The sequence below is a fragment of the Hyla sarda genome, chromosome 5 (assembly GCF_029499605.1).
Source record: "Hyla sarda isolate aHylSar1 chromosome 5, aHylSar1.hap1, whole genome shotgun sequence".
NCBI lineage: Eukaryota > Metazoa > Chordata > Amphibia > Anura > Hylidae > Hyla > Hyla sarda.
The window spans coordinates 286,248,943-286,275,212 of NC_079193.1; the positions used below are offsets into that span (position 1 = coordinate 286,248,943).

The window sequence follows — 26,270 nt, forward strand, 5'->3', positions numbered from 1 at the left end:
CCCCACGATCAGGGATCTTATCCCCTATCCTTTGGATAGGGGATAAGATGTCTTAGCGCCGGAGTACCCCTTTATGTCTTGATGCTGTATGCATAATTGTTTACACTCACTATATTCACTGGGATTAGTGCAGAGGAATGCAAACAGTATATTCCTTGCTGCTCAGTATTCAGGAGCAGGCTCTCATGCCTTTTGACATCTAGGCCCTTGAATCTGATTGAGTTTAACAAAACAAATTTGGAAGTGGTGACTCCATGATCTACAATAGAGATGAGCGAATATTAGAAAAATTAGATTCGGACGATTCGCAGAATAAAAAAAAATAAATATTTGATTAGATCCGAACAAATTCTCTGCAAATGTTTATTAGTAATGTATTTTAATGATGTGTTTAATGTGTCTAAGTGTGTGTGTGTTTCACTTTTTTTTTCTCTATTTTTTAAAATTATTTTTTAGGTAGTACTGCTACTCCCAGCATGGAACAGACTGTTCCATGATGGGAGTAGTAGTACCTGTGCTAATAGACAGATCGCCCCGGGTGTCACTCCTGACATCCGCTGCAATCTTCCTGTGTAATGTATTGCTGTGGGTGGCTTTCACGCATCTAGATAGTATGATCGCATTGGGTGTCAGGAGTGACACCTGCTGTGATCTGTCCTTAACTGCAGGTACTACTGCTCCCAACATGGAACACTCTCTGCTCCTTGCTGGGAGCTGTAGTTCCTGCATTAATAGACAGATCGCAGCAAGTGTTACTTCTGACACCCGATGCTATCGTCCTGTATAATGTATTGATAAGCCGCTCTTCTCTGGTCCCATTGTAGTATGTGTGTATGCCGTATATATATATATATATATATATATATATATATATATATTATTCATATTTCCAGCAGAGATCTGAGATTGGCTGGAACCATCTGGCCAATCACAGCTCTCTGCGAGAAATATGAATAAGTGATGTGAATTTTACATCACTGGCCAGCGTATAGTGCAGAGATGCAGGAGAAAGCTGCTCCATCTCTGCAATAGAAAGGACAATCGCATTGGGTGTCAGGAGTGACCCCCGGGGCGATCTGTCTATTAGTACAGGTACTACAGCTCCCATCATGGAACAGTCTGTTCCATGCTGGGAGTAGAAGTACTACCTAAAAAAAATTAAAAATAGAGAAAAAAAAAAGTGAAACACACTTTATTAAACACAATATTAAAATACAATACTCCATCCCCGTGATCACTAGTAATCAGACCCGGAGCGAGCACGCTCCAGAGGCTGAATCTAACGGGGTGCGGCTTGGAAGATCACGGGGGTCTCCAGCGGCAGGACCCCCATGATCAGGCATCTTATCAGGCATCTTATCTGTCTATTAGTACAGGTACTACAGCTCCCATCATGGAACAGTCTGTTCCATGCTTGGAGTAGTAGTACTACCTAAAAAAATTTAAAAATAGAGAAAAAAAAGTGAAACATACTTTATTAAACACAATATTAAAATACAATACTCCATCCCCGTGATCACTAGTAATCAGACCCGGAGCGAGCACGCTCCAGAGGCTGAATCTAATAAAAAAAATATTACATTTTATTATAAAAATATATTATTTTTACATTTAAATGTCCCCTTTCTACAATTTTATTATTGTCGGCTACATTTTTAGGTCCCTGCCAGCCAGCCCACATAAATTGATCCCTGTTTAAAAATTAACATGTTTCTCTTTTTTTTTTTTTTTTTTTGGTGGCTTTATAATTTTTTATACACCCAAGAATGGAGTCTATTTTTTAGACTGCTTTCACACTATGAGTATTCATCCGTTATTAAACATCCGTTTTCTGTATTGGATGTATAATAACGGATTAAATAACGGGTGCTAATGGCTGAATAATGTCCGTCAAAACAATGGGCATATTCATCCATTTAGACCCGTGATAACATCCATCATGTACCATTATTTTATGGCCGTTTTAACACATCTGTCTACAGACTCCCACAGCCGGGACTACTACTACTCCCATCATGGAACAGACTTGTTTCCATGATGGGAGTAATAGTTTCCCGCTGCGGGAGTCTGCCGGTGGCTGGGGAGGCTACATTAGTGTTTGTACTACTACCCCCGTCATGGAACAGACTCTCTTCCATGATAGGGGTTGTAGTACATGGGCTGAGGGATTGATCGCATTGGGTCTCACTTCTGAGACCCAATGTGATCAGAAGTTATTAAACAGGGGAGCCGGCGGCATGCTCTTCTTCCCTGCGATGTATGGTGTATTTTTACTTTCACTTTTAAATTTCCCGCCGGGAGCCCTGAATGGCCGCTACTTATTTGACCCCCAAATGTATGCCCCCCATGCATATTTATAATAATTAATTGGCCCCAGTGTGTTTATAATAATTCATTGGCCCCAGTGTGTTTATAATAATTAATCGGTCCCAGTGTGCCTATCCTTATTAACCCCCCCCCCCCCCCCAGTGTCCTTATTTCCCATCCTGCTGCCTGCTCCTCATCTTCTTGGAGCAGGGCAGCTGGACATGTCAGGAACTGGCGGTGGTGAATGAATGAAGCCGACATGTTCTGCATGTAGGCTTCATTCATTCACCGCCACCGCCCGACATGTCCCCGCTGCTGCCCTGCTCCTAGTGCAATCAGCGCACTGCCGGGACATGTCTATTCTCTGCTGCTCATCACCACCAGGACATGAATGGCTGGAGCCCTGAATGGCTCCTCGGTGGCGGCCATTCAGGGCTCCCAGCGGGGAATTTAAAAGTTAAAGTAAAAATACACCGTACATCGCAGGGAAGTGGAGCATGCCACCTGCTGCCCTGTTTAATAACTTCTGATCGCATTGGGTCTCATAAGTGAGACCAGGTGCAATCAATCCAAAAGCCCATGTACTACAACCCCAATCATGGAATAGAGTCTGTTCCATGATGGGGGTAGTAGTACAAACACTAATGTAGCCTCCCCAGCCACCGGCAGACTCCCGCAGCTGGGAAACTACTACTCCCATCATGGAAACAAGTCTGCACCATGATTGGAGTAGTAGTAGTAGTCCTCCGGGAGTCTGTAGGCAGAGGTGTTAAAACGCCATAAAATAATGATACATGACGGATATTATCACGGGTCTTAACGGATGAATATTCCTGTTATTTTGACGGACGTTGTTCAGCCGTTAGCACCCGTTATTTAATCTGTTATTATACATCCAGTTTTTAATTATACAATACAGAATTTATTGCAGAGATGGAGCGGCTTACTCCTGCGTTCGCATCTCTGCACTATACTCCGGCCGGCCAGTGATGTGAATAGAATTCACATCACTTATTCATATTTTCCGCAGAGAGCTGTGATTGGCCAGATGGTTCCAGCCAATCACAGCTCTCTGCAGGAAATATGAATATTAGGTATATATACAGCATATACTCATACTACAGTGGGACCAGAGACAATGGCATCTGGTGTCAGAAGTAACACCCGCTGCGATTTGTCTATTAATGCAGGTACTATAGCTCCCAGTATGGAGCAGAGTGTGCACCATGTTGGGAGCAGCAATACCTGCAGTTGAGGACAGATCACAGAAAGTTTGGATTCGGTCCGAATAGAATATTCCATGAAATTCGGAACGAATTTGACTTCGAATTCGATTCGCTCATCGCTAATCTGTAACATTGTTTAGACAGAAGGCACATGTCTTTTCTGGGCATCCACTTAAAGAACCTTGCCCAGAGCATTAAATTGCCTCTGATGGCTTGTCTTCTTCTCATAGTGATTCTGGGGCAAACTCTTTACTAGGTATTGCTCTTTGTCTAGGTCTGATGGTCATGTGCTCTTTGTAGGCACTTTCATGAGTAGGCACGGGTTAGCATGGGTGGTCCGATCAATCTGCAGCTACAAAGCAAACTTAGATGCATTGCATATTCTAATACCTTTCTATCATTGCCAGCAGTAACCCTTTTCAGCAATTTCTGCTACAGTATTCCTTCTGTGTGTTTGGACTAGACAGGCTAGCCTTCATTCACCAATCAATTAATGAGCCTTGGACATTCTTGACCCTTTTGGCAGTTCACAATTATGGTAGACACTAACCACTGCATTCTGGGAACTTCTCAAGGCCTACCAATTTGGTGGTGTACAAAACCTAGTTATCCAGCCATCACCATTCAATAGTGATAAAGTTGCTCAGATCCCAACTGATCAGTATAAAGAAGACAGTTAAATAGATAGAAATACCTATAGATATATAGAATGGTCAAATAGATAAACAGTTGTTATTCCAACAACTGCAGGTAGACCTGAGAACAATATTAAATAAATTAATCTCTGTAATTCCTGGTAATCTAACATTGTACTAATGCTGGATTGCCAGATCAAAGCACCAACTCTCTAGGAAAGATGCTATGTTATTATAAGCCATCAACTATGGGACAAATCAAAACGGTTGTTTCTTCATTGAAATATTTATCCACTACTACTACTCTACAAATGTAAAAGAGTGCCCCACGATAGCCAGGAGTTTGGAATCATTCAACACTTTGATGGCCAGTAGGCTACTGGGTCTTTTAAATTATATTGAATGAATATATATATATATATATATATATATATATATATATATATATATATATCTTGTTTTGAATGTAAATACACATACACATTATAATTAAGGCAAGACCAATTAAACAAATACCTCACCATTTCTTCCACTTGAATAAAATGTGTTAGATTACTCCAGTCAGCGGGTTCTATGTTTCCGATGCAGATTTAGGAGGCAGTTCTGTTTTTCATTCTCTATAGGAAAGAAAACATGTTTGCAAAGTATTTAGTAAGACTAAAAGAATGTATGGCAATAGTTTATAGCAGGAGATAAATGCTTAGTAAAATGTACAAACAAACTCAGCATGACAATCCAAATATATTGCTCAAACTATGAAAGTTTTACAGACTTAAACAATTATCCATTTACAAAGGATATAGAGCGACACAGATGTTCTCAATGCTTCTACTGCATATAATTGTTGTAGTCATGGATAATGATAATATTGTTATTGTTCTGTTTAAAACTGTTTTACTTTGATTATTGTGCTTCCATTTTTATATTTTACCCCGTTTTAAGGTGTAAAAAAGGATGAGACTGTTATGTAAATTACAGATAGATATAATATAGATTGATTTGAAATAGATAGATAGATAGATAGATAGATATTGATACAGCATTCAATCTTGTATGGGGACAGAAGGAAATAGACATTAATTGGGCTCATTCACACTAGGGTAATTCTGCAAGCAGAATTTTCACAAGTAAATTCCACGCAGACTCTGCTTGCAGCAGCCTCCCATTGATCTGGGATTCTGCTGCTCTGATCACATGTTGAAAGTGACGGAAATGGATTCTGGCAGAAGACTGAACATATTCAATATTTTATCAAAATTAACCAATGTCAATGGGACAGTGCAGATTGCAGCAGACAAAAGCACCAAATCCAGTTAATTTCTGCTCCATGCAGTAAGATTATAGATCATCTGTGGAAATTCATCGAGGAAATTCCTTGCCGAATTTCCATAAAATGAACATAGCCATAGATTTCATATGGCTCCATAGCAAAATGAGATTAAGTAGCAATAACTAAAGGTATAAGTGATAGTGCCATATATCATAGAACCCACATAATAGTGCTAGATATCAGGAAGTCACCGACATTCTGCAAATAGGGACAGTATTCTTGCACTTGAGGGGACCCCCTCAATCCCTGGGCCTCATAGTAGCTATTTCTGGCTACTGGGGCTATAGGTACGACTATAAATTAGGCTGGGTTCACATGTATCAGGCATCCAGCACAGTGTCTCTCTGGCATGGCATTTGAATGGGACAGTTCCCAAATATTCCAGCATCTGAATTTTGACGCTGGATGGTTGGACAACGAACTAAGCTTGTTGTGTTCCCCTGTCCACCATTTAGAAGCAATGGATGCCGGATGCCATGGAACTGATAATAACTTGCCATCAGTAGTGGCATAAGTTGCGTCGAGATCTAGGCTGGATGCCGGACATATGTGAACCCAGTCTAAGAAGAAGGCTTCTGTTTTTCTTGACAGATTTGTCCTGAACTATGTTGATCACTTTTATTTCTGAAATGCAAATGTGCTCAAATCCATAATAACATAAAATATAAAAAGTAAATACTGAACATTCCATTTATAATTTAAGTAATGTGAAACAATAAATATGAATGACAATATTACAGTATTCACATACGTTCAAGCTGTAGAGATAGTGATGCCATTTAAAATCACCCAATAGAAACAAGTTTTACATGTAGTTTTTATTGTACTTTAACAAACAGAAAACCACATGTACAGTATATAAACTTTTTATACAACATATTTTTCTCATTAAACTTTAAGGGGAAACCAATGTGATATGTTTGTATCACCTATGGGTCATAGACATAACGCAAACTGAAAATATGCCCTTCATATTTCACTTTTTCTAATAAAAGGGGTCAAAAAAAATATTTTTCTGTCAACATGATAGCAGCACCCAACATGTTCTGAACTAAAAATATTCACATGAGAAAATACCACTAAAAACAAAAACAAATGTATTTGTTTCAGCTTTTATATACATTGATGAACACTTATTTTAAAAATATAAAACAATATAAAAAAAGATAAATTAAAAAAAAAGAATGTTTAGAATCTGTATATTGTGTAAATCACAAATTATTGTTGGTTTGTTATTGGAAATGACATTACTCAGTAAACAATAGCAGACAACACGTGGCATTTGTCACTTAGAATAGCCAGACTTTTCACGATGGCACCATGTTTTTATACGCGTTTTAAAGATAATTTTTCATTTCTTTTCACAAAGATTGCTAATAAATGAACTTAGTCACATAAGGGAGTAGCAGGACTGCCACACAGATCCCTGATGCCAAACCGATTAGCATCCAAATAAACACACAGCAGCACATCATCTGCACAATGCAATTTTTTCTACTATTTTAATAGTGCTTCTCAAAGGGCTTGTTTTCAACTTTCTTTAGTGGCAAGTTGGTTCTCAGGGGGAAGAGTCATTTCCTAATGCGCACAGCTTCTACCCAGTCTAAAGGAACCGTTTGCTGTCATATGCATCAACCCTCTGCCCTAATCCCATCTGCTGTCTATTTCATCCCAGGAGACTGAGAGTTAAGACAACACAGCTGAGATCCACTTAGAAAAGTACATATAGGGTGTAGAAAAGAAACAATCTACTTCTTCTATAAAAAAAAAAAAAATTGAAATGTGCGTATTATACAAAGTACCTTACTAATATTTCCCTGATTATTTTTATTATTTTTTAACTTAAATATTTGTTTTACATTGTTTTATTATACTGATGTAAACACAACCAAATATGGCTTGGATTTTAAAAACTGCCAGCCTATATAGATGCATATAGAGACAATACATATATTTTTGACTGTAAAATCTTGGTATTTGGGTTTTTCATAAATCATGTTTAGTATTACACACAAACACACACTTATATTCTATCATGTGAAAATGGACAACATCAAATACAATGGTATAACAGGATATCCTGTAGCCTCCTATTGCCATAAACCTATTGCCATTGTACAAAAAATGGATCCATCAGGACTGCTGTTCAACAGAACAGAAAATAAGACAGTCTCTATGGATATGAATAAACACTTCTAAAGCTATGTTTACACCAAGTTTTGATGTACTGTATATTGAGTGTACTCTTGGCACATGCACTAGACATGTCTACTCTATTGGGTTAAGTTAGCTACAAAAAAAAAAAACAGAATAGCAAAGTCAAATGAAATTTTGGGAATCTATTATGTAGGATTAAACTATGTGTGCGGAAAAGGTAAAATAGTGGCACACCTGACCATAAGATGGGTGCACAATTGCCTATCTTTCCTATTAAGGGGTTATCCAAGAATAGAAAAACAGAGCTAATTTATTTCAAAAACTGCTCCCTGTCTGTCTCTAGGATGGGTGTGGTTCTGGAGCTCAGTTCTATTGAAGTGAATGGAGCCAAGTTGTAATACCACACACAACCTGGGGACAGACGTGGAGCTGTTTTTAACCCCTTAAGGACACAGCCCATTTTCACCTCTAGCCCTTTTTTTGCACATCTGACCACAGTCACTTTAAACATTAATAACTCTGGAATGCTTTTACTTATCAATCTGATTCCGAGATTGTTTTTTCGTGACATATTCTGCTTTAACATAGTGGTAAATTTTTGTGGTAACTTGCATCCTTTCTTGGTGAAAAATCCCCAAATTTGATGAAAAAAATAGAAAATTTAGCATTTTTCTAACTTTGAAGCTCTCTGCTTGTAAGGAAAATGGATATTACAAATATTTTTTTTGGATTCACATATAGAATATGTTTACTTTATATTTTCATCATAAAATTGACATATTTTTACTATTGGAAGACACCAGAGGGCTTCAAAGTTCAGCAGCAATTATACAATTTTTCACAAAATTTTCAAACTCGCTATTTTTCATGGACCAGTTCAGGTTTGAAGTGGATTTGAAGGGTCTTCATATTAGAAATACCCCATAAATGACCCCATTACAAAAACTGCACCCCCCAAAGTATTCAAAATGACATTCAGTAAGTGTTTTAACCCTTTAGGTGTTTCACAGGAAAAGCAGCAAAGTGAAGGAGAAAATTCTAAATCTTCATTTTTTACACTTGCATGTTCTTGTAGACCCAATTTTTGAATTTTTACAAGGGGTAAAAGGATAAAAATTATACTTGAATTTGTAGCCCAATTTCTCTCGAGTAAGCACATACCTCATATGTCTATGTAAATTGTTCGGCGGGCGCAGTAGAGGGCTCAGAAGGGAAGGAGCGACAAGGGGATTTTGGAGAGTACGTTTTTCTGAAATGGTTTTTGGGGGGCATGTCACATTTAGGAAGCCCCTATGGTGCCAAAACAGCAAAAACTTTTTTGGAAACTAGACCCCTTGAGGAACGTAACAAGGAATTAAGTGAGCCTTAATACCCCACAGGTGTTTCATGACTTTTGCATATGTAAAAAAAAAAAAAAATTTTGACTAAAATGTGGGTTTCCCCCCAAATTTCACTTTTTTATAAGGGTTAATAGCAGAAAATATCCCCCAAAATGTGTAACCCCATCTCTTCTGAATATGGAGGTACCCCATAAGTTAACCTGAAGTGCACTACGGGCGAACTACAATGCTCAGAAGAGAATGAGTCATATTTGGCTTTTTGAGAGCAAATTTTGCTCGGGGGGCATGTCACATTTAGGAAGCCCCTATGGTGCCAGGACAGCAAAAAAAAAAAAACACATGGCATACCATTTTGGAAACTAGACCCCTTGGGGAACGTAACAAGGGGTAAAGTGAACCTTAATACCCCACAGGTGTTTCACGACTTTTGCATATGTAAAAAAAAAGATATTTTTTTTACACTAAAATGTTTGTTTTCCCCCAAATTTTACATTTTCACAAGTGATAATAGCAGAAAATACCCCCCAAAATTTGTAACCCCATCTCTTCTGAGTATGGAAATACCCCATAAGTGGACGTGAAGTGCACTGGGGGCGAACTACAATGCTCAGAAAAGAAGGGGCATCATTGAGGTTTTGGAGAGAGAAATTGAACATGTGCATTTCCAAAGCCCCCCGTGGTGCCAGAACAGTGGACCCCCCCACATGTGACCCCATTTTTAAAACTACACCCCTCACGGAAGGTAATAAGGGGTGCAGGGACACAGTGTACGTGTGTATATGTAGTTACTCTTTATTTTATGTTAGTGTAGTGTAGTGTTTTTAGGTTACATTCACACTGACGGCGGATTAGACTGAGTCTCCCGCTAGGAGTTTGAGCTGCGGCTGCAGCTCAAACTTGAAGCAGGGAACTCACTGTAATCCGCCGCCAGTGTGAACGTATAGTTCGCCTGGATGTATGCATACGTCCAATAGCGGGAAGGGGTTAAAAGAAATTAGCTCTATTACTGGATAACTCCTTTAATGTCAGTTGAGCTTACCTGCAATACCAGACATTACCCATAGACAGGCCTGATGACTGGATATTGTTACGGAGTAAAATCCTTAAAATGAAAGGGGTCCCGCCACTGAGGACCCTCGCAATCTTTCATGCAGCACCCCGCTATCATCAGCCGCCGGAGTGAACATCGCTCCGGGTCTGATGATTCACGATCACGGGGCTGGAGTATCGTGATGTCATGGCTCTGCCCCTGTGTGACATCATGCTCCGCCCCCTCAATGCAAGCCTATGGGAGGGGGCGTGACAGCCACCACACCCCTTCCCATAGGCTTGCATTGAGGGGCGGAGCATGATGTCCCATGGGGGCAGAGCCGTGATGTCACGATACTCCGTGCCCGTGATCGGGATTCATCAGACCCGGAGCGAACATCGATTGAGGCTGATGATACCGGGGAGCTGCATGAAAGATTGTGGGGGTCCGCAGTGGTAGAACACCCGCGATCAGGCAGGGACCAGAAAATTCAGCACTCAATATTAAAGGGGTACTCTGGTGAAAACCTTTTTTCTTTTAAATCAACTGGTGGCAGAAAGTTAAACATATTTGTAAATTACTTCTATTAAAAAATCTTAATCCTCCCTGTACTTATTAGCTGCTGAATTTATTGTTGTCCTTAGTGGGATTTGAACCCAAGTCCCCAGCACTGCAAGGCAGCAGTGCTAACCACTGAGCCACCATGCTGCCCTTAGCAAACATCTGCTATGCATGGTTGCTAAAATGGACAGAGATGTCAGCAGAGTGCACTGTGTTCGTGATGTCATCAGTGTTCCAAAAAGAAAGGAATTTCCTCTGTAGCATTCAGCATCTAATAAGTAATGGAAGGATTAAGATTTTTTTTATAGAAGTAATTTACAAATATGTTTAACTTTCTGGCACCAGTTGATTTAAAAGAAAAAAGGTTTTCACCGGAGTACCCCTTTAAGAATGAATGAGAAGTGCATTTCAAGATTTTTTTTTCCAGTTTTTGTTCTAAATCATAATTTTTTTTATTTTCACTTTACTTTTTAAGCCCCATAGTGGGGCTAAAAGGATAAAGTGAAAATAAAAAAAAATATTATTTAGAACAAAAACTTGAAAAAAAAATTTATGAAATGCACTCCTCATTCATTCTTAATATTGAGCTCCAGAAAATTGAAAGACAAGAAAAAAAAATTGTTAATTTTTAAACAGGGGTCAATTTATGTGGGCAGGCAGTGACCTAAAAATGTAGCCGACAATAATAAAAATGTAGAAAGGGGCCATTTAAATGTAACAATAATATATTTTTTATATTTATTTTTTATTTTTTTATTAGTAATGTATTTTAATATTGTGTTTAATAAAGTGTGTGTATGTGTGTTTCCCTTTTTTTCTCTCTATTTTCTACATTTTTTAGGTAGTACTACTACTCCCAGCATGGAAGAGACTGTACCATGATTGGAGCTATAATACTTGTACTAATAGACAGATCGCCCTGGGTGTCACTCCTGACACCTGATGCGATTGTCCTTTCTATTGCAGAGATGCACTATTGCAGAGATACACTATACATCACTTATTCATATTTCCCGCAGAGAGCTGTGATTGGCCAGATGGCTGGAACCAATCACAACTCTCAGCAGGAAATAGGAATAACAGGCATATTTACGGCATATACTCATACTACAGTGGGACCAGAGAAGAACAGCCCACCACATCTATACATTATACAGATCATCGCATCGGGTGCCAGAAGTGATACCCGCTCCAATCTGTCTATTAATGCAGGTTGCATGTTGGGAGCTGTAGTACCTGCAGTTGAGGACAGATCACAGCGGGTGTCACTCCTGACCCCATATCTCATCCCCATATCCCGTCCTTATATCCCATCCTCAAATCCCCTCCCCATATCTAATCCCCATTTCTAATGCTCATATCCCATCCTCTGGTGGGGATGAGTTGTGATGAAGATATTGTAAGCTGAAAATAAAAAGGGTGTGGCTTAAAAGGTGGGTGCGTCTTTGCAAAATGGGGCATGGGAGGGTGTGGCTGACGCATTCCCCAGGGGATGCAGAGCGGACCTTGTGGAGTAAGGCACCAGAAGTCCCATATACTTGCATTGGACTTGAAACAAAAACCCCATCCTTCACATATGGGGTAAGGTTATTGGTTAATTTAACTATTAAATAATTTATTTGACATATAAGTATCATGTGACCAAGTATTATCGAAATATTTCCAGCCGTACGGAAGTTATGCTGGAACATATATTTACAATAGACTTGTATGGGACTTTAAATAAAAACCCTGACTCTCTCAAATGGGGGTGGGTAAGGGTTAAATTATCTATCCTATGTTTGTTGTTGACATTTTACTAACATGTGCTCCAAGTTTCATGTTATTATCTTTAGCCGTTTGGAAGTGATGCTGGAACTTATACACACACATACACACACTTTTGGTATGAGTAAGCCCAGGCATCACTGACCGAAACGCGTCAACACCATGCATCCTTGTTGTACTGAGTGCTTCATGTAAATAAATTGCATGAATTGTTCTGGAGCACCGTGCTGGACTTCCATTCTTTTCTTTAATTATACTTCTGGTGAGGTCTACACCTGTTCGCGCTGTGGTGGGTCATACCCGGTGTTACCATTTTTTTCCTTCCAAATCTTTTTTGAGGAGGAAAATCAACAAAGGAGGAAGCTTTTGACTTTATATCCCATCCTCATATATTGTTGTCATATCTCAACCTCATATCTCATCCTCATATCCTGACCTCATATCCCATCCTCATCCCGTCCTCATATCCCATCCTCATATCCTGTCCTTATGTCCCATCCTCATATCCTGTCCTCATATCCCATCCTCCTATCCTGACCTCATATCCCATCCTCATATCCTGTCTTCATATCCCATCCTCATATCCTGTCCTCATATCCCATCCTCCTATCCTGACCTCATATCCCATCCTCATATCCTGTCCTCATATCCAGACCTCATATCCCATCCTCATATCCTGTCCTCATGTCCAATCCTCATATTCTGTCCTCAGGTGGGACTGATTTCTGATAAAGATATTGTAAGCTGAAAATAGAAGGGGATGTGACTTTGTGGGACTGGGCGTGATTTGCAGGCCAGAAAGTTGAACAAAAAGGGTAGATAATAAAAGAGGTGAGGGCTTAAACAGTGGGCGTGTCTTTGTGAGATGGAGTGTGGCTTGCAAGCAAAACTGACACATTCACCAGGAGATGCAGAGCGGAGCTTGTGGAGTAAGATACTGGAAGCCCCATATACTTGCATGGGACTTGAAACAAAAACCCATCTTTTATATAAGGATGCAGGTAAGGGTAAATTTAACTATCATATATTTTATTTGACATATAAGTAATATGTGTACCAGGTATTACTGAAATACATCCAGCCGTACGGAAGGTATGTGGGGACATACATTTCTGTTTAGATTTGCATGGGACTTTAAACAAAAACCCCGACCCTCACAAATGGGGGTAGTTAAAGGGGATACCTAGGAAAAAACTTTATATATATCAACTGGCTAAAGAAAGTTAAACAGATTTGTAAATTACTTCTATTAAAAAATATTAATCCTTTTAGTACTTATGAGCTGCTAAGTGCTCTCTGATGACACCTGTCTCAGGTACTGTCCAGAGTGACAGCAAATCCCGAGACAAGCAGAGATGTCAGCAGAGAGCACTGTTGCCAGACAGAAAAGAACAATTAAGCTTCAGCAGCTGATAATTATTGGAAGAATTAAGATTTTTTAATATAAGTAATTTACAAATCTGTTTAACTTTCTGGAGCCAGTTGATATATAAAAAAATAAAAAATAAAGTTTTCCCCTGGAATACCCCTTTAAGGGTTAAATTAACTATGAGTAACATGTGACCAAGTATTATTGAAATATCTCCAGCTGTTCGGAAGTTATGCAGTAACATATATTTCCCATAGACTTTTATGGGACTTAAAACAAAAACCCAGACTCTCACAAATGGGGGTGAGTAAGGGGTAAATTACCTATCCTATGTTTGTTGTTGACACATAAGTAACATGTGTGCCAAGTTTCATGTTAATTTTGTCAGCACCAGCAGGGTTAACAGGTGCTGACAAGGTGTTGTTGCAAGGTTGCAGGGTTACGCCCTGCTGTCTGAGTGGCTAGCTACTGATTGACCACATGTGCATCTCCCTATATTACCAGGCATCAGACACTAGGAAGATGCCTGTGAAAGCGATCATTACCCGAGTAGCTAGCAATCCCTTATTTTCCTGTATACCCGTCAACCTGACTTTTGGCTTCTTATCTGACTTCTCTTTGGTTATAGCGATTCGGCACCTCTTCCCTCTCCTGGCTTGACTCGGTTTGACTGACATCGACTTTATGTGTGTATGTTTAGTTTGTCTTTGTTAGTTGCTTGTTTCCCTGTTGCTCCTGACAACTGACCGGATTGCATTTTATTGTGTTGACATTTGACTCCCCTCACTTATTTAGGAAGGGATTGTCGACCAGTTGCCGGCCTATCATTTAGGATAGGCGGACAATTAGGCAGGGACAGGGGCGTGGGTGAGCTTAGCAAGCACTCCTTCCCTGCCCATACGTGACAAATATCTTCAGCCTTTTGGATGTGATGCTGGAACATACACACACACATACATACCCACACATATTGAGTTTTATATATATACTACCTGAGTACCCGGCGTTGCCTGGTTTTTCCTTCCTAATCTTTGTTGGGGAGGAAAATCAACAAAGGAGGAAGCTTTTGACTTCACAAGTTTCATGTTAATTTTGTCAGCACCAGCAGGGTTAACAGGTGCTGACAAGGTGTTGTTGCAAGGTTGCAGGGTTACGCCCTGCTGTCTGAGTGGCTAGCTACTGATTGACCACATGTGCATCTCCCTATATTACCAGGCATCAGACACTAGGAAGATGCCTGTGAAAGCGATCATTACCCGAGTAGCTAGCAATCCCTTATTTTCCTGTATACCCGTCAACCTGACTTTTGGCTTCTTATCTGACTTCTCTTTGGTTATAGCGATTCGGCACCTCTTCCCTCTCCTGGCTTGACTCGGTTTGACTGACATCGACTTTATGTGTGTATGTTTAGTTTGTCTTTGTTAGTTGCTTGTTTCCCTGTTGCTCCTGACAACTGACCGGATTGCATTTTATTGTGTTGACATTTGACTCCCCTCACTTATTTAGGAAGGGATTGTCGACCAGTTGCCGGCCTATCATTTAGGATAGGCGGACAATTAGGCAGGGACAGGGGCGTGGGTGAGCTTAGCAAGCACTCCTTCCCTGCCCATACGTGACAAATATCTTCAGCCTTTTGGATGTGATGCTGGAACATACACACACACATACATACCCACACATATTGAGTTTTATATATATACTACCTGAGTACCCGGCGTTGCCTGGTTTTTCCTTCCTAATCTTTGTTGGGGAGGAAAATCAACAAAGGAGGAAGCTTTTGACTTCACATCCCATCCTCATATATTGTTGTCATATCCCAACCCCATATTTCAACCTCATATCCCATCCTCATATCTTGACCTAATTTTCGGACCTCATATCCTGACCTCCTATCTCAACCTCCTATCCCGTCCTCATATCCTGTCCTCATATCCAGTTCTCATATTCCGACTTCCTACCCTGACCTCTTATCTCAACCTCATGTCCCGTCATCATATCCTGACCTCATATCCAGTCCTCATATCCCATCATCATAGTCCAACCCTATATCCCGTCCTCACATTCCTTCTTCAAATCCCAACCTCATATGCTGTCCTCATATCTTGACCTCATATCCCGTCCTCATATTCCATCATCCTATCCCCTCCTCCTATCTCAACCTCATATCCCCCCTTCATATCTTGACCTCATATCCCGTCCTTATATCCCGACCTCATTTTCCGTCCTCATATCCCAACCTCATATCCTGTCCTCATATCCCAACCTCATATGCCATCCTCATATCCCATCCTCATATCCCATCCTCACATCTCGACCTTATATCCCATCCTCATGTCACAACCTCATATCCAGTCCTCATATCCCAGCCTCATATCCCGACCTCATATTCCATTCTCATATCCCGACCTTATATCCCGTCCTCATATGCCAACCTCGTATTCCAACCTCGTATCCCATCCTCATATCCCTACCTCATATCCCAAACTCATATCCCATCCTCATATGCTGTCTTCACATCCCGTCCGTATGTCCCATACTCATATCCTTTTCTCAGTTGGGACTGATTTGTGATGAAAATAAAATGGGGCGTGGCTTTGTGGGACTGGGCGTGATTTGCAAGCCAGACCGATGAACAAAAAGGGTAGAGGATAAAAGGAGTGGGGCTTAAACAGTGGGCGTCTTTGTGAGATGGGGTATGGCTTGCAAACCGGACACATTCACCAGGAGATACAGAGCGGAGCTTGTGGAATAAGGTACTGGAAGTCGCATATACTTGCATGGAACTTGAAACAAAAACCCATCTTTTATGTAAGGGTGTAGGTAAGGGTTCATTTAACTATCATATCTTTTTATTTGAAATATAAATAATATGTGTACCAGGTATCATTGAAATATCTCGAGCCATACGAAAGTTATGCGAGAACATACATTTTCCTAGATTCGCATGGGACATTAAACAAAAACCATTACCCTCACAAATGGGCGTAGTTAAGGGTTAAATTAAATATCCTATATTTTAAGTGGACATATAAGTAACATGTTACCAAGTATTGTCGAAATGTCTCCAGCCGTTTGGAAGTTATGCAGTAACATATTTACCATAGATTGTATGGGACTTTAAACAAAACCCCGACCCTGGCAAAAGAGGGTTAGTATGTTTGTTGTTGACATATAAGTAACATGTGTGCCAAGTTTCATGTCAATATCTTTAGCCGTTTGGACGTGATGCTGGAACATACATACACACACACACACACACACACACACATACACATGCATACACATGCATACACACACATACATACACACATACATACACACACACACACACACACACATTGGCCCTCACTTACTAAGAGTGGAGTTTTTATTGTGGAGTGTTTTCAATATCACTCGTCTTTTTTTTCACGCTTATTTACTATTCTGTTGCACATGTCTGTTATTTTTCTGTTGCACGTTTTTTTTGTGTCGCACTAGTCAATTGTGTCGCACAAACTCCGAGCTAAAGAAATTAGTTGTGTGAGTCAAAATGGTTTAGACTTGTTTGTTTAAAAATGTTTCCATGAATCAAAAGTATTCATGTGTTATAATTTTTCAAACATTACAATTATCCTTGTTTATCAGCTTTGGTGTTACATTGATTTAAACCTAATATTGCAAAGAAAAAAATATATAAACATTAAAGGGGTATTCCAGGTAAACTTGTTTTATATATATCAACTGGCTCCAGAAAGTTAAACAGATTTGTAAATTATAGTAAAAAAGAAACAAAAAGGTTGTGCAGCTCACAATTAACTAGTCAAGGTAAGGAGGTTGTGCACCAACACCGGGTGCTGGAAATTTAAAACAATATTTTCAAACAGTAACCAACCCCTCAAAACTAGTACCAGTTACCTGATACATGGATGAAAAATAAAATAATACAAATAAATAGCTGGATCGTGCTTCAAATATAGGATACAATTTTATAAAAAAATATATAAAATGTCAATTGATATGACTTAGCCTCGTTGCACAGGGCCCTTGTGCCGAGGAGAAGAAATAGATTTACTTAGACATACACTTGCAATATATAATCACCGATATATTTACAAAAATATAATATAAAATATAAAAAAATATATAATAAAATATATCACTTTCAATAGGTAACTGGAAATCCAGGGATGTGTTAAAGTCCCGTAACTGATATAGAATCCTGATATATTGAAAGGAATGGGTGGGTTAATAATTACAAGCTTGAATAGAGTAGATCATACATACCTACTGAGGAAAGGGCCGTGTTCTGCTTGTAAGAACCCTGAAACGCGTCTAGGTGTATGATTTTAGCTCCGATATTTCACTCACCTCTGAAGGATCGATTGTGGGTCAAACCAGCAATACCATCTAAGTCTACACATCCAGGCGGCGTTGCCAAGCGCCTGAGACGTCACACACCATCAGGATACCACGAGGTCTGTACCGCTAAGATTCCAACTGCAGCGAAAGATCACGGGCACGAGCACCTATCATTCACACTGGTCTGTGGCAGGCAGACCGCCGTGGTGACGCATGCCAGCGTCTTTTCACCACCCGAGATTTGCGGACCTCACCAGTTGTCCTCAGTTGACGTTACAGTGGGACTCTATTCAAGTTGGTAATTATTAACCCACCCATTCCTTTCAATATATCAGGATTCTATATCAGTTACGGGACTTTAACACATCCCTGGATTTCCAGTTACCGGACTATTGAAAGTAGTATATTTTATTATATATTTTTTTATATTTTATATTATATTTTTGTAAAAATATCGGTGTTTATATATTGCAAGTGTATGTCTAAGTAAATCTATGTCTTCTCCTCGGCACAAGGGCCCTGTGCAACAAGGCTAAGTCATATCAATTGACATTTTATATATTTTTAATAAAATTGTATCCTATATTTGAAGCACGATCCAGCTATTTATTTGTATTATTTTATTTTTCATCCATGTATCAGGTAACTGGTACTAGTCTTGAGGGGTTGGTTACTGTTTGAAAAGATTTGTAAATTACTTTTATTAAAAAATCCACTGTAGCCAGTGGATCATTAATCCTTTCAGTACTTATGAGCTTCTGAAGTTAAGGTTGTTCTTTTCTGTCTAAGTGCTCTCTGATGACACGTGTCTCGGGAAACGCCCAGTTTAGAATAGCAAACCTATTCTAAACTGGGCGTTTCCCGAGACACGTGTCATCAGAGAACATTTAGACAGAAAAGAACAACCTTAACTTCAGAAGCTCAAAAGTACTGAAAGGATTAATATTTTTTAATAGAAGTAATTTACAAATCTGTTTAACTTTCTGGACCCAGTAGATATATAAAAAAAAGTTTTTTCCTGGATAACCCCTTTAACTATCACAAAAGCATTCAATATTTTATTCATAAAAGTGTTGAACTGTACAAAATGTTTTCAGGTTTTAAAACAAGTTACTTTCACAAAAAACACAATGGCACACAGTCCCTTGTTAGAAATCACTCCATTTTTGGAATTTCACTTGTCCCCTTGGCCTGCGGTTATTGTGTGAGGCAAACTCCCCTTTTTTTCTTGAGTGATTTTGGAAGTACTCCGAGTATTTTTTGTTTTTTATCGGTAAAACACCCATTTTTGCATAAAACAAGCCCATTTCAGAGTGAAAAAAAAAACACTTCGAGTCTTTTCTAAAGTGTCAGTTTTGCGACTAAAGTTTGGTCGCAGAAATAGTCGCACAGATGTTGCGACTAAAATATAGGCGCAATAACCGAGATAAATAGTCGGTTGGACTTTAGTAAATGAGGGCCATTGAGTTTTATATAAATACAGATATATAACTGTGAAAAAGTATGAATGAAAGCACTCACCATGTCAAATGGCTGAAAATTCTCTTCAAGCTTTATTCACATGACCGGATGCAAGTAGGAGATGAAGGTGCAGGGCGGCAGGATAGTGAAGGTAGGGGAAAAGAACAACACGCTGGGGCGATGTTTTACACCAAGTGGTGCTTTCTCAAGCTTAAAGAGAATTTTCAGCCATTTGACGTGGTGAGTGCTTTCATTCATACTTTTTCACAACATATATATATGCCAGAAAGTTAAACAGATTACAAATTTCTTCTCTTAAAAAATCTTTATCCTTCCAGTACTTATTAGCGGCTGTAGCACACATTAAGACAGCCGTGGCACACATTAAGACAGCCGGAGAGTACAAGTTCTGGCGCAGAGGTCACTGCGCAGACAGTGATCTCTGACAGTGAAGTGCCAACGCAGGGGTCACGACGCAGGTATGTTACAAGTCATGTGACACTGTTGCCATGACTATCGGATACAATAGAGGTGATAGGTAGAATCACTGGCAACATGATAGGACTGCATAGCAATCAATCAAGACTTTGCCTGGTGATTGGTGGAATTATATCTCCACCAATCAAGATGAGGCACTTCCTGTCCAATTACGTCATGATAGGAGGTGATTTAAACCCCTGTTTCTGCGTTTTTTGCTCATAGCCCCACTGCCTCTTGACAAAGCCGTGTGAACGGTGAAACATGTCGAGGGGGGCTGCTATCTGATTTTAAACACAGTGGTGTCTCTTCTTACTTGTATGGCACATGGAAGGTGCATACAGCAAATTAATAATTGAGCTACATTGTACTCAGTGACAATTCTACATAAGGAGAGAAAGACACCCTGACTTTTTAATCCAGTGTGTGAATTAATAAAGCTATATTTTTTTAATATATGGGAAATTAGGGAATTAGTGGATCACTGCGGTGATCTTTTGGTGAATTATTAGCGGCTGTATACTACAGAGGAAATTATTTTCTTTTTGGATTTCTTTTCTGTCTGTCCACATTGCTCTCTGCTGACACCACTGTCCATTTTAGGAACTGTCTAGAAAAGCATATGTTTACTATGGGGATTTTCTCCTGCTCTGGACAGTTCCTGACATGGACAGAGGTGTCAGCAGAGAGCACTGTGGTCGTGACAGAAAAGAAATCCAAAAAGAAAATAATTTCCTCTGTAGTATACAACTGTTATTATGTACTGGAAGGATTAAGATTTTTTAATAGAAGTAATTAAAAAATCTGTTTCACTTTCTGGCGTCAGTTGACTTAAAAAGAAAAAAAAAGTTTTCCACTTCAATGGGTAGCAAAATCCACTGCAAAAATATGGAGCTAAATATGCAGCAGGTGATTTTGTATGGGGTGTCAACTGCCTTTAATATCACATTGCTTTGTATAGGTCATGCCCCTTAATACACTCTTCCTAATGCCTGTGGACCACGAGTGCCAAAGAATGTGGAACTGGCTAGGAAAGTTCAAGTGAAGGTCAAATGTCATGGGGGGGAATTATCATGGCCGCATACGGGACAAAAAAAAGCCGACCGGAGTCAGCTCTTCACTCCGCTCGACTCATTGACGCATGCAGCAAGGACACAAGTGCGTCTGGTTTTAGCTCCCCCCAGTCATATGTGGTCCCGTATTGCATAAAACTTGAAGTGTACCCAGCCTAAGTTTAGCACAGTACTCCTCCTGACATTCCAGGGTGTCAGTTCAGTTGCATAGTTTGGAGTAGATAACACAATTAAATGATTCCCATATTAATTAGTGTTTTTTATAGGTCTATCCTGAGTACATTGGGGGAGATTTATCAAAACCTGTGGAGAGATAAAGCTGCACAGTTGCCCATAGCAACCAATCAGATCGCTTCTTTCATTTTGCACAGGCCTTGTTAAGAATGAAAGAAGTGATCTGATTGGTTGCTATGGGCAACTGGGCAACTTTGCATCCCACAGTTTTTGATAAATCTCCCCCATTACCCTTTCTTTGCTGCCCAAACTTCCAGATTTAATTTTTTATTATACCTATACCTAGGGCTGGTTTTAGACTTAATTTGGCCCTGGGCAAAATTAAAAGGGGGGCCCCAAAAGCCGAACAAGTCAGTCACATTTAGTTAATTCAGGATGTAGAGTGTTGCAAGTTTATTAACCTCTTAAGGACACAGGTTGTATGCCCTGTGCCCGCTCCCCTGCTATGACGCGGGCTATCAGCCGCCAGGACCCATGTCTAATGCCGTACATCACTGATCGGGGTGATGCCCAGCATTAGCCCCTTAGACGTGGCGATCAAAGTTGATTGCCGCATCTAACGTGAAAGTAAAACCGTTCCCGGCAGCTCAGTCATTTTAAGCTGCCCCAGAATTCCACTGGAAATACAAATAATTTGACATGGTTTTCTGGGTAAGCTAATGTCAAAATAATGATGTCATGCAGTAACCCATGGAAACTAATGATAGTGCCTGGCTGGTGGTAGCAGCAGCAAGGGTGGTGGACTGGTGGTAGTTGTAGTAGCCACAAGACAGCAGGCAGTGGCGAACTAGTGGTATCTGTAGCCAGTGGACAGCAGGAGTGGTGCACTAGCGTTAATTACAGCCAGCAGGCAGCAGACATAGGTAGACCAGTGATAGTTAAATTCAGGGGATAGCAGGCAGGGATTAACTTGGGGTAACTGTAGCAAGCAAACAGCAGGCAGTGGAGAACTAGTGGTATGTAGCCAGTGGACAGCAGGCATTGATGGACTGGTGGTAGATGTAGTAGCCAGCGAATAGCAGGGATGGTGGATTGGTGATAGTTGTAGCCAGTGGAAAGCAGAGTTGGTTGACTGGTGATAGTTTTAGTAGCCAAAGGCCAGTAGGGGTTGTTGACTAATACTAGTTGTAGCCAGCGGACAGCACAGGTGGTGGACTAGTACGTGTTGTATTGTTGTAGCCAGAGGACAGCCGGCAGTGGTAGACTAGTGCAAGTTGTAACCAGTGGACAGCAGACAGTGGTGGACTAGTGATACTTATAGCCAGTCCTTGTGATGCTGCTCCATGTGCTTACGGATAGGCATAGGTCCTAAACTCAGACCTTGTTTATGCTTTACTTTCTGTTTGCAGAGATGAAACTCTGCCACATTTTTTGCATTTGGTAAGGTTATAAATTCCACATAGTAGAATACCAGATAGGTAAACCACCACTCGACCCTGGAAGGCTTTTTTTCTTGAGCCTACAGCAGCATCTCTTTCACCTGCCACTGAACTTATCATACAATCAGGCCTACATCTGGTATGTTGTACAGATATTCTGGCCCTACCTCTACTTCACTCTTCTTCACTAACAGTACCACCACTACCCTACTGCTCTGTACACATCACCTCCTCATCCCTGGTTCTTACATCCTGTCCAAAACTAAATCACCATCATCATCATCATGAAACTCCTTCTCATTGTCCCTACCGCTCCTCTCAGTATGAACTTCTGATGTTTGTTCATAGGCTTCTTGCTCCCCCTCATCATATCCACCATAATACCTTACAATACCTCCACCATGCTACCACCACCAGTCCCACTAATGCAATTCTCAGCCATTGCTTCCATCTCCACCACCTCAGCAACACACTCCAATGGCTCACTGTCCTCACACAACTCCTCCTCCCCCCTCATGGCTGCTGCTTCCGCCTGTACTCGGCCTGGGCAAATGAGTAGTCTCCACAGTGCTGATACTGGTACCAACATGCTTACTGGCAGAGGACATGATTGGGGTGCCCTTTACTCTATCCCATCCTTGTCCAATCATTCCTTTACTAGACATTGTTTACCAGAACAATACAGGCCACATTTACTTTTTCTCTCATCTTTCCTAATGTGTTTTCTGTTAAACCTAGCTAGAAACACACTTTATTTGTTTAAACCCCCAAAATACAGATAGTGTACCCTAACACGCCCAGTAAATCAGACATTGCTTACCAGAACTTTAAATCTCACCGCTACGAATGCATTTTATTTGTGAAACCCAGCTGGAAATGCTCCAAATTTGGTTAAACCCAGAAAATACAAGTAAAACACAGGTCACCCCACTGCACAATGCTTTACTCAAAAAATTTATTTTGTAGTGTGATAGCTTTCTGTGGGTTCATTCTGCAGTCACACTGCTGGGATTTGTAGTGCTGCAAGTGGACACAGTAATGCAGGTCACTGAGATCAGCCCACTGCACAATGGTTTGCTTGCATTGCTTTGTATTGTAGTGTGAAAGCTTTCTGGGATCAGTAGGTTCACTGTATGTGTGCTTACTGCTTAGCTTTCTCTCCAAGATGGTGGCCTGGTAGCTGTATTAAGCATTGGCTAACTTGTGGTCATGTGATCTTGCTGCTAGCTGCAAAATATTTTAGGCTACCCTGATGTCATCTCAGTGTTAATATTTCCTCAACCAGAACACCATGCAATCCTGATTCCTCCACCTACAATAACGCCATTGCCAGGTTTGCACGAAGCGAGCTTGGCAAAGATCTAATGTTCACTGAACCACATTTTAGCCAAAGTTCTAAGCAAGACTGGCTTCTTCTGGTTTGGCCCTCTCATCTCTAGGTATATGTTAGGCAATTCTCCCAGCGTATACATCTGATTGAAGGTTTAGACCTCATGTGAACAGGGTATAACTCAGTGTTTCCCAACCAGTGTGCCTCCAGCTGTTGCAAAACTAAAACTCACAGCTTACGTGGACAGCCAAAGGCTGCCCATCCATGCTGGGTTTTGTAGTTTTGTAACAGCTGTAGGCGCACTGGTTGGGAAACACTGGTCTAACTGAAGCACAAACTCAAGAATTATAATATACCTCATGTGCAGTGATGTTGATTTTTTTTCAAATTCCAGTATGTTATTACAACTGTTAATTCTGACTACAATATAAAATCTAGTATATGTTTTAAATATCTCTTAAATATACAAGTACCGTATATACTCGAGTATAAGCCGACTTGTATATAAGCCGAGGCCCCTAATTTCACCCCAAAAACCTAGGAAAAGTTAATGACTCGACTATAAGCCTAGGGTGGGAAATACATCATCTTCCCCCCCATGTCATCATCCCCCCTGTCATTAACACCCCCTTCATCATCATACTGTCATTTTCACCCCCGTCATCATCGCCCTGTCATCACTACCCCCCCCCCCACTTCATCATCACCGCCTGTCAATCCCTTTCAGTGGTCTTCAACCTGCGGACCTCCAGATGTTGCAAAAATACAACTCCCAGCATGCCATCGGCTGTCTGGGCATGCTGGGAGTTGTAGTTCTGAAACATCTGAAGGTCCTAGGGTGAAGACCACTGCGGCGCCTTTGTCATCATCCAGACCCCCCCACCTTTAGTTTTCTACTCACCTCCCCTCGGTGGGAAGGAAGGGTGAGCTGGTCCGGGCCATCTATGCTGCAGGGACCGTTCGGTGGGGAGGTTTAGTCATACCGGGCTGTCCATTTTCACCAGGAGTCCCTCTTCTCCGCTCCGGGCCTGCCCCGGACTAGTGACATTGCCTTGACGATGACGCACAGGGACGTTCATGCGCAAGTACGTCTGCTGCACACAGACGTCGTTGTGCATCATCGTCAAGGCAACATCACTAGTCCGGGGCCAGCCTGGAGCAGAGAAGAGGGCCTCCCGGTGAAAATGGACAGCCCAGTACAACTTACCCTCCCCACCAGATGGTCCCTGCAGCATAGATGGCCTGGACCAGCTCACCCTTCCTTCCCACCGAGGGGAGGTGAGTAGAAAATTAAAGGGGTGGTCTGGATGATGATGAAGGCCGCAGTGGTCTTCAACCTGCGGACCTCCAGATGTTTCAAAACTACAACTCCCAGCATGCCCAGACAGCCGATGAGAAGGGATTGAGTGGCGGAGAGTTCACTCGAGTATAAGCCGAGGGGGGTGTTTTCAGCACGAAAAATCATGCTGAAAAACTCGGCTTAAACTCGAGTATATACGGTATTTCCCAATATCAAATCTAGCCCTAAAATGGGCTAAAAGCAATTATACATTGGCAAAGCAATTAATTGTACCAGACTGGCATAATTTGCATGATATGGGGATAAATAAACGTTATAGAAAGAAAATGGTAAAAAAAAAAAAGTAACTCAGCAAACTTGAGCAAGGCATAGTAGAGTCTAATGGGGACTTCCATCCACTCACCATACAAGATATTAAAATGATTTGGAATTATTCTGAACCATTTACAGCCAATCAGCATGAAGTATAATAGAGCCCTTGCTTTGAATCAGTTAATGCCAGCTGGTGCTAATGAGTGCCTAGTCATGTTAGGGGTTTTTGTAATTAATTGTGGCCTACATCAGAGGAAAGAACAGAAGATTGATGGGGTTGGATCGAGCAGGTGGGGTTAAATATTAGGTTTTGCATAGACTATTTATTATTGTTTAACTCATTCAATAATGATATTTTAAAATAAAATTTAAATGTATAATCCTTGAATTTTCTTCAATTACATTTTACTTCTTTATCTAAATGTAAATTGGTTCAATGGATCATTTTCCAATTATATGGGGATCCTACGGTTGAATGTAGCTCATATAATTTATCCAATTATAAACAACTATAATTACTTTAGATGATGTGAAGACAAGCTGAAATTATCAACTGCAGTCATAATACCGGTCAAGGGTCGCAGATCTTTATGGTTAAAGAAAGACATGCATTTTGTTACACAATGTACAGTATTAACAAACTG

General features: G+C 40.5%; 1 protein-coding gene across 15 annotated transcripts in view; it reads right to left on the reverse strand.

The window, feature by feature from the left end:
- The window catches only part of ST18 (ST18 C2H2C-type zinc finger transcription factor), a 445,260-nt gene that overhangs the window by 174,558 nt on the left and 244,432 nt on the right, over window positions 1-26,270 (reverse strand). For 14 of the 15 annotated variants that reach the window (XR_008844231.1, XR_008844230.1, XM_056521908.1 and 11 more), the window contains exon 2: window positions 4,690-4,785. Coding sequence is in view for 12 of the 15 variants with exons in the window: in XM_056521908.1 (XP_056377883.1) it covers window positions 4,690-4,692 (3 nt within the window). In the remaining 3 variants the exon portion in view is untranslated. Of the gene's footprint in view, window positions 1-4,684; window positions 4,786-26,270 lie in introns of all 15 variants that reach the window. The other variant, XM_056521902.1, reaches the window with a different exon arrangement.